Genomic DNA, 12,825 nt, shown 5'->3' with positions numbered 1-12,825 from the left:
TTTTCGATTAATTGTGCAGCCCTAGATTAGATCTGGATATAAGGAGCTAAAACTATAGACCTGCATTAAAGTTATTGAATTGAATTAAACCAATTGGATCTTAAGTTTGGGGCATTGATGTCTCACACTTCTCAGCATAAAGGCCTAATACTAGAAACAGAAAGAAACCTGAACACAAGGAAACAAAAAGGCTGTTACTGATACCGTTACCTTTGCAGGTGTTCAACAATGAAATCTGTTTGAGTACTGCAGCAAAATTTAAGAGGATTGTAAAGAACCATATGCATCATATTTATGTGTGTATTTTAAGACATTATTTTGTTTATTTACATTTATATGATTTAATTGTTCAATAATTTTGGGTGTGTATGAGGACTTTTATTTTGGTAGCGCCTCTGCTTGGTGTAATGGATTTAATGGTGTACACCTGCTATGGTGACAGACAAACACTAATGCAATGTGAAGCACGGTAACCAAGGCAAGGTTTATGGATCCTGTGAATCTTAAGTTTAGATCCTGGTTTAAGGGGGAACAAGGTAATTGTCCAAATCACACTTTTGCTGTATGTGTAAGTTTGTTTGTTTATTTTGTTGGTTTGTTTGATTTAATCTTAGTTGTGTGTTTAGTCTTTCAGTAAATGTTTTTCTTTATTTTCTAGCTCTTACGGTGGTTCATTTGTGTTATTGAATGGCCACAATAAAATGCTGTGAATCATCAGTAAAAGAGTCGACCACTTTATTAACCAGGATGCTACAGTAAGAGCTTGCCTCGTCGATCTGGTGACCTTCGTCGATCTGGTGGACGGCTTTACAGGATTCTTTGTGGGTCATCAAGGTGTATCATTTCTCTGACTTTGATATTGTGCGCGTTGAAACTGTGCACATCTCGGACTGAGGACTGATTAGAGTTTGAAACAGTTTAGCTCAATGTGCGTAAACCAAACGGCTCGGATGGATTGAATGAAGAAAAAGGAAAGTGTCAATCTTATTTGAGTGGATCGCAGTGAGTACGTTTGAACTGTGTTAACCAGATTAATTCTGAAAGGACTTGTGCTTGTGATGGACACTTTCTTTATCAATGGACTGAGTATTGATCAATTTCACAATTAAGAGTTGATATTTCAATGAATGAGAGAGGTGTTTAATTTACATTCTGTCTTATTTATCACATTGACTTGCTGCATATTAGATGTGAATATTGTTATATTATTTATTCTTTATTATCCTGAGAGGTTTATGCAAAGGGTAAATGTCTAAGTCAGACACAGGTGATTTAAACGAGCAAAATGATGATCATCTTGAAACTCAAAGTGAAGGTTTACGTCGTTCAAAACGCAATCCTATACCCACAGAAAAAATGTTATACTACCAAAGGGAAGAATTGCAGAAAAAGGAGAAAAAGATTACTCTCTTGTATGATAAGTGGAAAATTGAAGCCCGTAGAGCTCGCGAACGGCTTAAAACTGACATTACAATGACTCAGTTAGCTATGTTAATTGATGATTTGGAGGCAGCAAAAACAAAAGTTCTGAATGTTTATGATGAGATTAGGCAGCGTGTATCACCTACTACCGAAATGCGTCGAAAAATTGATGCATGCGAAGCAGTTACAGCTGATGTTATTAAAATCATTCATGAAAGGATTTCAGGGATAGATGGAGATTTTGATGCTGGAAGAGAAAGGGAGCGTCTTCAAACTTTGCTAAGTCATCAATATGCACGCTCAATTTTTGGTTCAACCGTTTCACGTATTAGTCAAGGATCTAGTAAGCATTCCAGTCAAAGCTCTGTTGTTTCAAGTTTAGCAGCAAAACGAGTAGAGGCTGCTGCTGATTTAGCGGCTAAGCAAGTTGCTTATGAGTCTTTATTGGAAGAAGAAAACTGTAAAGAAAGGATACAGCTGCTGGAAGAACAGCATAAAAGGGCAGTTGATGCTGAGTTAAAGGGGTTGCAGCGAATACAAGCACAAAAAGATTTAAAAGCAGCACAAGCCAAAGTAGAAGTCTATGATAATGAGATTGAGGAAACTTTGAAATCATCTTCAGATTGTAGCCAGATCAGAAAAAAGTGTGATACCCCTCAAGTAAACATTAAAAGGATGCAAGGTAGGCCTATGTCTCAGAATGTGGCTCAAGCAGATTTAAATGTTATGACGTCTCAATCAGTGTCACAAATGCCTGTCTCCGCTTCAATCCTTCAAGACAGTCTAGCTATGAGCCGATTACCAGTGCCTGAGCCTTCAGTTTTCACAGGAGATCCTATTCGCTTTATTGAATGGAAATCATCATTTACTGTTCTTATTGAAAGAAAATGCATCTCGTCTGCTGAAAAGTTGTTCTATCTCAAGAAGTACGTGAGCGACTCTGTCAGTAAGGCTTTGGAGGGTATATTCTTTAGAACTGATGATGATGCTTATTCTGCTGCCTGGGATAAATTGAATTGTCGTTATGGTCAACCATTTACCATTCAAAAGGCTTTCAGAGAGAAATTGGCTAACTGGCCTAAAATTCAGGTAAAGGATGCAACAGGTCTTCGAAACTTTTCCGACTTCCTCAGTGCATGTGAAAATGCTATGCCTCATGTTAATGGCCTTCAGATTTTAAATGATTACCAAGAGAATCAAAAACTTGTTCAGAAATTGCCTGACTGGGCAGCCAGTCGATGGAACCGACAAGTCACACAAGCCCTCAGTCAAAATCAAGAATTTCCAAGTTTTAAGGAATTTTCTGCTTTCGTGTCAGCAGAAGCAGATATTGCTTGCAATCCAGTAACCTCTTTTCAGGCTTTTCATGCTTTAGGACCCTTTATTGACAAATTCACTCCGAAGGACATCAAAAGAAACAAGGTTCAAGTTTTCAACACTCAAATGAAATCAGTAAGGCCAGTAATCAAAAATCCTTGTCTGTTATGTGAACAAAGTAATCATCAGCTTAATGATTGTTTTGAATTCCGTAGTAAATCACTGGAAGAACGGCGGAAATTTGTCCAAGAGCAGAAACTTTGTTATGGATGCCTAAAATCAGGACATATTGCAAGTGAGTGTCGATATCGTCTTGTATGTGATAACTGTAAAAGAAAACATCCTACCTGTTTGCATGACAATAACTTCATAAGAAGAGTGAAGTCAGTTCCCTCAACAGATTCTTCTCAAGGTGTTTTTAGTGGCAGTACGAATGCAGTAACTTTAAGTGTAATTGGAGAAGGGCAGACTACAAATACCTCAATGATTTTGCCTGTATGGATATCAACAAAGCAGAATCCTAACTGTGAAAGACTTGTGTATGCGTTGCTGGATTCTCAAAGTGATACTACATTTGTTGATCAAGAAGTAAGTAATGCTCTTCAAGCACAATCAAGTCCAGTAAAATTGAGACTAACTACCATGCTTGGTATAGATTCAATTGTGCAAAGTGAAAGAGTATCAGGCTTGCAAGTACGAGCATATGAGTCAGATATTTTCATTGACCTTCCTCCTACTTATACCAGAGATTACATACCTGTAAATCGGGATCATATCCCCACCTGTGAAATTGCAAAGAAATGGAATCATCTGTCCAGTATTGCAGACAAGGTACCACCATTAAAAGATTGTGAAATCGGTCTGTTGATAGGTTACAATTGTCCCAGATCTATGGCTCCTCGAGAGGTGATTGTTGGAAAAGATGATGAACCCTTTGCAGTGCGAACTGATCTGGGATGGAGTATTGTGGGGTGTTCATCTCCACGTTTTGATTTGCCCAAAGAGAATAGTCTATGTCACCGTCTTTTAGTTAAGGAACTTCCTCATGTCACTCCAACAGATGTGATTCGTGTTCTCGAATCCGACTTCAAGGACATTAATGAAGAAAAAATGAAGGTATCACAAGATGACATTCTTTTTCTCAAAATATTGAAGGAAAGTATCTGTCAAAACAAGTATGGACATTATGAGATGCCATTACCCTTTAAGGAAAGACCTATTCTACCTAGCAATAAGCAGCTAGCTACGGCCAGGCTTGACCATCTTAAAAGGAAGATGTCTAAGGATGAAATGTACAAGGAACGGTATAAGGAATTTATGAGTGAGATCATTCAAAGAGGTGATGCAGAAGAAGTAAGCGATTGCGGCAAAGAAGGAGAAACATGGTATTTGCCTCATCACGGTGTTTTCCACCCCAAAAAGCCAAACAAGTTAAGGGTAGTGTTTGATTGTTCAGCAACATATAACGGTTGTTCATTGAATGAGCATTTGCTGCAAGGTCCTGACATGATAAATAATTTGACTGGCATTCTAATCAGATTTCGTCAACATCCTGTTGCTCTCATGTGTGATGTAGAAAAAATGTATCACCAATTTCATGTGAGTGAATCTGACAGAGATTATATGCGCTTCCTTTGGTGGAAGAATGGAGAGTGCGATCAAAAGCCTCTTGAGTTTCGAATGAAAGTTCACATTTTTGGTGCCACATCCTCATCAGGGTGTGCAAACTTTGGCCTAAAGTATATTGCAAACAAGAACAGCCATTTATATCCTTTGGGTTCAGAATTTGTATTGAGGAATTTCTATGTGGATGACGGAGTAACTAGTTTGGAAGACACTGAGACTGCGATTAAAGGTGCTGATGAAGCAAGAAAACTTTGTGCAACGGGTGGTTTACGTCTGCATAAATTCATGTCAAATGATAAGGCTGTTTTGAATAGTATTCCTGCCTCTGAACTTGCATCTGATGTTAAAGACTTTGCATTTGATTCACCAGTGGAAAGAGCCCTTGGAATACAGTGGCAGAGGGATTTAGATTGCTTCCAGTTCAAAATCAAGTTGCAACAACAACCTGCGACTCGTCGTGGAATATTATCTACAGTTGCTTCAGTGTATGATCCGTTAGGATTTGTAGCACCTGTTCTGCTGAATGGCAAGAGAATTCTGCAAGAGGTATGCAAGCGTGGTACTGGATGGGATGATTCCTTGTCAACGGAACTTCAGTTACAGTGGGAGCAATGGAAGCAAAATCTTTCTGAGCTGCAAGAAATTAACATACCAAGAACCTATGCACCTACCAACTTTGGAAAAATCGTCATGGCTGAATTGCATCATTTCTCCGATGCCAGCACTCAAGGCTATGGTCAGTGCTCCTACTTGAGACTTCGTAATGAGAATGGTAATATCCACTGTGCTTTAGTGATGGCAAAGTCAAGAATTTCACCTCTAAAGGTCGTAACAATTCCAAGACTTGAATTAACTGCTGCTGTCACTTCTGTTGAAGTAAGCAATGTGCTTAAAGGAGAACTAGACTATGCTGGTCTTGAAGAATCATTCTGGACAGATTCAAAAGTGGTAATGGGGTATATAAGGAATGAAGCGCGCAGGTTTCATACATTCGTAGCAAATCGTGTACAAAGAATACAGCTTCGTACAACCCCACAGCAATGGAGGTATGTTCCCTCTAAAGAAAATCCTGCTGACCATGCCTCCAGAGGCCTCAATGTTCAAGATTTGCAGTTGTCAAACTGGTTTTCTGGCCCTAAGTTCTTGTGGGAGAGAGACTTGCCAAGGCCAACAGAAACAACTTCTACACTTTCTTTGGACGATCCAGAAGTGAAAGCTGCCACAGTTCTAAAAACCGAAGGTGCTGACAAAGTGAGCTGGATTGATCGCTTGTCTAAGTTTTCTTCATGGTCGCAGGCAATTAGAGCTGTTGCTCGACTTATGAGACGAATCAGCAAAGACAGATCAAATCATCTGAGTACTGTTGTTGAACGGCAAAAAGCTGAATTGCACATCATTAAATGTTTGCAAGGTTGTGTCTATAGAGATGAATTGAAGAGATTGAAAAAGAGTCTAAGTGTTTTATCTCACTCTGAATTGTATCCTCTTGACTCATTCATAGATGAAAATGGGGTGCTCAAGGTGGGAGGGAGGCTACGTCATTCAGATTATCCAGACTCCTTAAAACATCCTGCCATTATTCCAAGGAATCACTTTGTCACTAAAATGATTATTGCACATTGTCATGAAAAGGTAAAGCATCAAGGGAAAGGATTCACCGTTAATGAGATTAGGTCTCATGGATACTGGATTCCAGGAATAGGTAGAACTGTTGCTTCCTATATTAGAAGATGTGTTGCATGTAGAAAATTTAGGAGACCTACTGAAATTCAGAAAATGGCTGATCTGCCATCAGAAAGAGTGAATCCATCGCCTCCATTCACCTACACCGGCCTGGATTGTTTTGGACCATTTCTTGTTAAACGGGGAAGAAGTGAGTGTAAGAGATATGGCCTACTCTTAACCTGTTTGTGTTCTCGTGCTGTGCACATTGAGATGCTCACAGACATGACAACGGACTCTTTCATCAATGCTTTACGCTGTTTCATTGCTATCAGAGGCACTGTACAACAAATTAGATCTGATCAAGGAACAAATTTTGTGGGCGCAAAAAATGAATTCAAAAAGGCACTTGAAGAAGTTGATACAGAAAGAGTAACTGCATTCTTGTCGGAAAAACAGTGTGATTTCGTGATGAATGCGCCACATGCTAGTCATGCTGGTGGAGTGTGGGAACGTCAGATCAGAACGGTGAGGTCTGTTTTGAATTCTATACTTTCAACTCACCCAGTGAAATTGGATGATGCTTCTTTGCGAACATTTCTTTATGAAGCAATGGCGATTGTGAATAGCAGACCGCTCACTGTTGATGTCTAACTGACCCTAAGAGTTTGGGACCAATTACTCCTAACCATTTACTCACACTGAAATCAACTACTGCTTTGCCTCCACCAGGAGAGTTTAAAGAGGATGTTTATGCCCGAAAAAGGTGGCGACAAGTTCAGTATTTATCAGAGCAGTTTTGGAGTCGCTGGCGCAAGGAATACCTTGCAAATCTAGCTGCCCGACAAAAATGGTTCGTTCCTAAAAGGAATGTGCAAATTGGTGACATTGTTTTATTAAAGGATGATGAGTTGCCAAGGAATCTGTGGAAATTGGGTAGAGTGGAAGAAACTACTACTAGCTCTGATGGACTTGTTCGAAAGGCCAAAATACTTGTAGGCACCTCTAAACTTGATATAAAAGGCAAACGTGTTGATAAAGCATCAATAATCGAAAGGCCCATACAAAAGCTAGTTTTGTTGATGGAAAGTGTGTTTGAAAAGAAGGGTAGTTAAAAAAAAAGGTGTTTGAGATAAAATGTCTTTTTCTTTCCATGTTGAATGTGAATTAAAATGTTCAAATCTAGAAATCATTCATGTTTAAGTACATGGTAAGATTTGGTGGGAGTGTAAAGAACCATATGCATCATATTTATGTGTGTATTTTAAGACATTATTTTGTTTATTTACATTTATATGATTTAATTGTTCAATAATTTTGGGTGTGTATGAGGACTTTTATTTTGGTAGCGCCTCTGCTTGGTGTAATGGATTTAATGGTGTACACCTGCTATGGTGACAGACAAACACTAATGCAATGTGAAGCACGGTAACCAAGGCAAGGTTTATGGATCCTGTGAATCTTAAGTTTAGATCCTGGTTTAAGGGGGAACAAGGTAATTGTCCAAATCACACTTTTGCTGTATGTGTAAGTTTGTTTGTTTATTTTGTTGGTTTGTTTGATTTAATCTTAGTTGTGTGTTTAGTCTTTCAGTAAATGTTTTTCTTTATTTTCTAGCTCTTACGGTGGTTCATTTGTGTTATTGAATGGCCACAATAAAATGCTGTGAATCATCAGTAAAAGAGTCGACCACTTTATTAACCAGGATGCTACAAGGATAAACAATCGTAAGCAATGCTATTGTTATTTTTAGCAGATGTATAGACACAGAGAGGTAATGCAGTAACTTTTACTCTCTGACATTTCTATTCACCTTAAACTAAATGTTTATTATTGAACCTCGTTCTGCAAAACTATTTGTATAGCTACATTTATTTATTATTAATATGTGTGTTCCCTGGAAATCAAACCCATGATCTTTGTGTTTTACTGCAAATAAACAACAACAGTATGAGATTTAAATTTGTTGTGATACAGGTTAATCTAAACAAAATCCAATTTCCTTTCATCCCCAGATTGCAAAGGCGTGTCTCATACGTGTTTGTTTTGAAGGCAGATGATTTACTGTGGTAAAAACCAATACCTGTTTGCAGATTGTGACAGTATAATCATAGTTATTATTTGAACGCACAAATGGCCACAACAGTCACAAACGTCTGAGAGTTTTCTTTCTGTTAACACAAAATGACTTCTTAAACCTAATCTACACTTTCTGTTCAGAGCTGTTATTTCAGTATGTGTATGTTTACAGTCTTCTTTAAAAGCATCATTTACTGCAATCATTTGTGCAATAAGAACTACAGTAAGTTTAGGCTGCGTTAAATGCACTTAACTTTTAAAGCATTCTCATTTAACTGAACTCACACACATGCACAATAAATGTGCTTCTTTATTTTTTACCATTTTTTTCAAAAATAACCTTTAATATCTAAAGAACCTTTCTGTGCAAGGTTCTTCAGGTTCCTCTTTGATTCAATGGTTCTTTGAGGAACCAAAATAGCTTCTTCTATGGCATCGCATCGCTGTGAAGATCCTTTTAAGCACCTTTATTTTTAAGAATTTATCACTAAAACCTGATTCACACAGCACTTCGGTCTCAGAAAATACCTGTAAAATTGGCAGAAAGGTGAATGCAAACACGTCCCGTAAATGTTTTGGGATCGCTCCTGGAAAGAGACCTAGTAAAATTCCCATAACATTCCCAGAAAACCCTCTGTTTGAAGACACAGAAACAATGTCGTAAGGGCCTCACTGACATTAAACGCAGATATCAACATTTAGCAACATAAAAAAATAGTGCATCACTCATATAAACTTATATTAAACAAAAATGCCAGCCCGGTGCATTGCAACAAGATATATCGTTCAGCTCTTTAAAACAAGGGTTTTAAATGCAGATTAACATTCACAATGAAAAATGTCTGCAAATCCTGAAACTGAGATCATTCACCAATCACCAGCATACTAGAACGGCGCGTCACGCGTTCTTTTATCATAAAACAAAAATGCACGTGCATGGTTTCTGTAGAGAGAAATAACAGATAATATGCAAACTTCAGACACTGTGGAGAAAAAAAATACCAAGTGTAGGGGTCTCATTTATAAACCGGTCTCAGTTATAAACCAGTTCCCACGCAAAGGTTGTGATTTATAAAAAAACCGAATATGCTTGGGCTTGCATGGTGGGATCTGAGGATGATTCATGTATGCACACTTGCAGGTGATGTGTGACTTATAAAGGGAACATTGCTTTGTTTTATAAGTCTTAATATTTTTTGACATATGCCATTTTTGGCTTTTTTGCATACGTATACTTTTAGTACGGATACTACGCACAGTTTTATAAATGAGGCCACAGGACTTTATGCACGTCACGTGTCTTTACGGGATCTTTATGGCATCTGTGTGAACATACAAATTCCGGAAAATCATTGGCAGTGGGAATGAACCGTGTATTTTATGTAATGTATGTGTGAAAGGTATGGAAGGTATTTTTGTTCTTTTTTAAATAATTAATTAAATGATAAAATAAAAAATTTAATCGCAAAATATGTACTAAATTTGAAAATTAAATGCTAAAATAAAAATTAAAACATTAAATTAAATTATTTTATTTTCAACGTGATGAAGCATCATTCTGTCCAAATTGAAAAATAAAATTAAATTGATGATTTGACATTTTATTTTCCATATAATCTTGTGGCAAGACAGCCAATATTAAAATAAAAAGGCAAACTTGAAAAGGAATCTGTAAATAAAATTTTTAAAAGGCTTTTTATTCATGCCCAAGCAATAATAGGGACAAAATTAAAATTATTTAAAAAATTAATTAAAAAATTAATTAATTTAAAAAAGACCAAAAATACCTTCCATATAAAAAATACAATTCAGATATATGAAATACATTTAAAAATTATCAAAGAATCCTTGTTGTTGTATTTGGAGTGGAAGATTTAATAGTAGCCTACTTCAAAGTATTTTAGCTTATAAGATTTTGGGGGAAAAAACAACAATGGCTAACGTTTTTGTATAATGTGAAGACAGAAATCAAAAGTGTTTTTAAAATTGTGACCCTGTATGGGGCACAAAACCAGTCATAAGTCACACTTGTTTATTTGTAGCAATAGCCAACAATACATTGTGTGGGTCAAATTATCATTTTTTTAAATGCCAAAACACATTAAGATATTAAAAGAGCACATTTCATGAAGATATTCTTTAAATTTCCTACCATATATATTTAAAACAAATTATTTATTATTAGTAATACAGTGGGGCAAAAAAGTATCTAGTCAACCACCAACTGTGCAAGTCCTCCCACCTAAAAAGATGAGAGGGGCCTGCAATCTTCATCACAGGTACACCTCAACTATGAGAGACAAAATGAGGAAAAAAATCCGGAAAATCACATTGTCTGATTTTTTAAGAATTTATTTGCAATTTATGGTGGAAAATAAGTATTTGGTCAATAACAAAAAAGCAAGATTTCTTTCTCTCACAGACCTGTAACTTTTTCTTTAAGAGGATCCTCTGTCCTCCACTTCTTACCTGTATTAATGGCACCTGTTTGAACTTGTTAGCAGTATAAAAGACACCTGTCCACAACCTAAAACAGTCAGAATGCAAACTCAACTATGGCCAAGACCAAAGAGCTGTCAAAGGACACCAGAAACAAAATTGTAGATCTGCACCAGGCTGGGAAGACTGAATCTGCAATAGGTAAGCAGCTTGGTGTGAAGAAATCAATTGTGAGAGCAATTATTAGAAAATGTAAGACATACAAGAACACTGATAATCTCCCTCGATCTGGGGCTCCACGCAAGATCTCATCCCGTAGGGTAAAAATTATCACCAGAATGGTGAGCAAAAATCCCAGAACCACATGGGGGGACCTAGTGAATGACCTGCAGAGAGCTGGGACCAAAGTAACAAAGGCTACTATCAGTAACACACTATGCAGCCAGGGACTCAATTCCTGCAGTGCCAGATGTGTCCACCTGCTTAAGCCAATACATGGTCGGACCCGTCTGAAGTGTGCTAGAGAGCATTTGGATGATCCAGAAGAAGAGTGGGAGAATGTCATATGGTCAGATGAAACCAAAACATAACTTTTTGGTAGAAACTCAACTTCTTGTGTTTGGAGGAGAAAGAATGCTGAGTTGCATCCAAAGAACACCATACCTACTGTGAAGCATGGGGGTGGAAACCTCATGCTTTGGGTCTGTTTTTCTGCAAAGGGACCAGGACGACTGATCCGACTTAAGGAAAGAATGAATGGGTCCATGTATCGTGAGATTTTGACTCAAAACCTCCTTTCGTCAGCAAGGGCATTGAAGATGAAACGTGGCTGGGTCTTTCAGTATGGCAGTGATCCCAAACATACCGCCCGGGCAAAGAAGGAGTGGTTTCGTAAGAATAATTTCAAGGTCCTGGAGTGGCCTAGCCAGTCTCCAGATCTCAACCCCATAGAAAATCTTTGGAGGGAGTTGAAAATCTGAGTTGCCCAGCGACAGCCCTAAAACATCACTGCTCTAGAGGAGATCTGCATAGAGGAATGGGCCAAACTACCAGCAACAGTGTGTAAAAACCTTGTGGAGACTTACAGAAAACGTTTGATCTCTGTCATTGCCAACAAAGGGTATGTAACAAAGTATTGACATAAACTTTTGTTATTGACCAAATACTTATTTTTCACCATAATTTACAAATAAATTCTTAAAAAAATCAGACAATGTGATTTTCTGGATTTTTTTCTCCTTTTGTCTCTCATAGTTGACGTGTACCTTTGACAAAAATTACAGGCCTCTCTCATCTTTTTAAGTGTGAGAACTTGAACAATTGGTAGCTGACTAAATACTTTTTTGCCCCACTGTATGTGTTGCTAAGGACTTTTTCTTTGCAATAACTTTGTTGTATTTTCTTCATGCTGTTTTTTTATGTTTATCTTTAATGTTTTTATGATTTGTTTTCATAGTTTGTTTTCAAGAACTTTGTGTTTTCTACTAATGTGCAGCACTTTGGTCAGCCTCGGCTGTTTTTAAATGTGCTTTTTATTCATGTTGCTTTGGAACAATTAAACAATTGTGAAAAGCGTTGTTGAATAAAATTGAATTGAATAAATAAAGATTGATTCATTCATTTAAAGGCACCCTCAGATTTCAGATTTTCAAATAATATCTTCAAATATTTTGCTATCCTAACAAACCATACATCAATGGAATGATGTATAAATCTCCATCTAAAAAAAAATGGTGGTCCTGGCTCACACCTGAAATTGCATATATTTGATTAAAGTCTTTTGTTTTTCTACCAAATTTGCTATCTACAGAAATAATTGGATAAAATAAACTAGTTGCCAATTTGACAGATGTTAAAAACATCAGTGTCTATTTGGAGCAACCTCCAATATTTCTCTCTTGATATAATTATGAAAAGTCTTTTCTCAGCTAAATTAATTTTTTTATTTTATAAGATCCTTCAGCTCCATCATTTTAATTCATTGTCTGTCTTGTTTATTGTTATTTGGGGTCTGTAGTTGAACACATGCAGTGCCTATATAATCACATTTATCATACAGTACAAAGCTGAAAATGAACCCTTATTTATATAATACTTCTGTACATGTAAGCAGCATAAATAATTGAAGTGAGTGAGTTTCCTGTGAACTACATTGTTATGTTTTGTATGATTCAGAGAGCAGCTGAAGTGCATTGAGTAATCTTGTCGTGCTGTGGAGGTAAGTGAAGAGCCATCATTGCTAGATTGAATATTTGACCCCCTTCTTTGGTTACATACAAT

At 37.1% G+C, this 12,825-nt stretch overlaps 1 protein-coding gene across 2 annotated transcripts; it reads left to right on the top strand.

The window, feature by feature from the left end:
* Positions 1-271: 271 nt before the first annotated feature.
* On the top strand, positions 272-7,740 carry LOC129432443 (uncharacterized). 2 transcript variants are annotated; one of them, XR_012360135.1, is made up of 2 exons: positions 272-7,522; positions 7,645-7,740. XR_012360135.1 is itself a non-coding variant. In XM_055190865.2 (2 exons), the coding sequence occupies exon 2, from the start codon at positions 1,249-1,251 to the stop codon at positions 6,679-6,681; it is 5,433 nt and encodes a 1,810-aa protein (XP_055046840.2). In that variant the 5' UTR covers positions 272-536; positions 659-1,248; the 3' UTR covers positions 6,682-7,737. The 2 variants fall into 2 exon arrangements, 1 of the variants encoding a protein (XP_055046840.2); XM_055190865.2 differs by having other exon boundaries at positions 272-536; positions 659-7,737.
* Positions 7,741-12,825: the final 5,085 nt, after the last annotated feature.

This window comes from Misgurnus anguillicaudatus, chromosome 21, assembly GCF_027580225.2.
Source record: "Misgurnus anguillicaudatus chromosome 21, ASM2758022v2, whole genome shotgun sequence".
NCBI classification, from domain to species: Eukaryota; Metazoa; Chordata; class Actinopteri; order Cypriniformes; family Cobitidae; genus Misgurnus; species Misgurnus anguillicaudatus.
The sequence above is the reverse complement of the archived record's forward strand: the minus strand, read 5'-3'. Positions and strand labels throughout refer to the sequence as shown.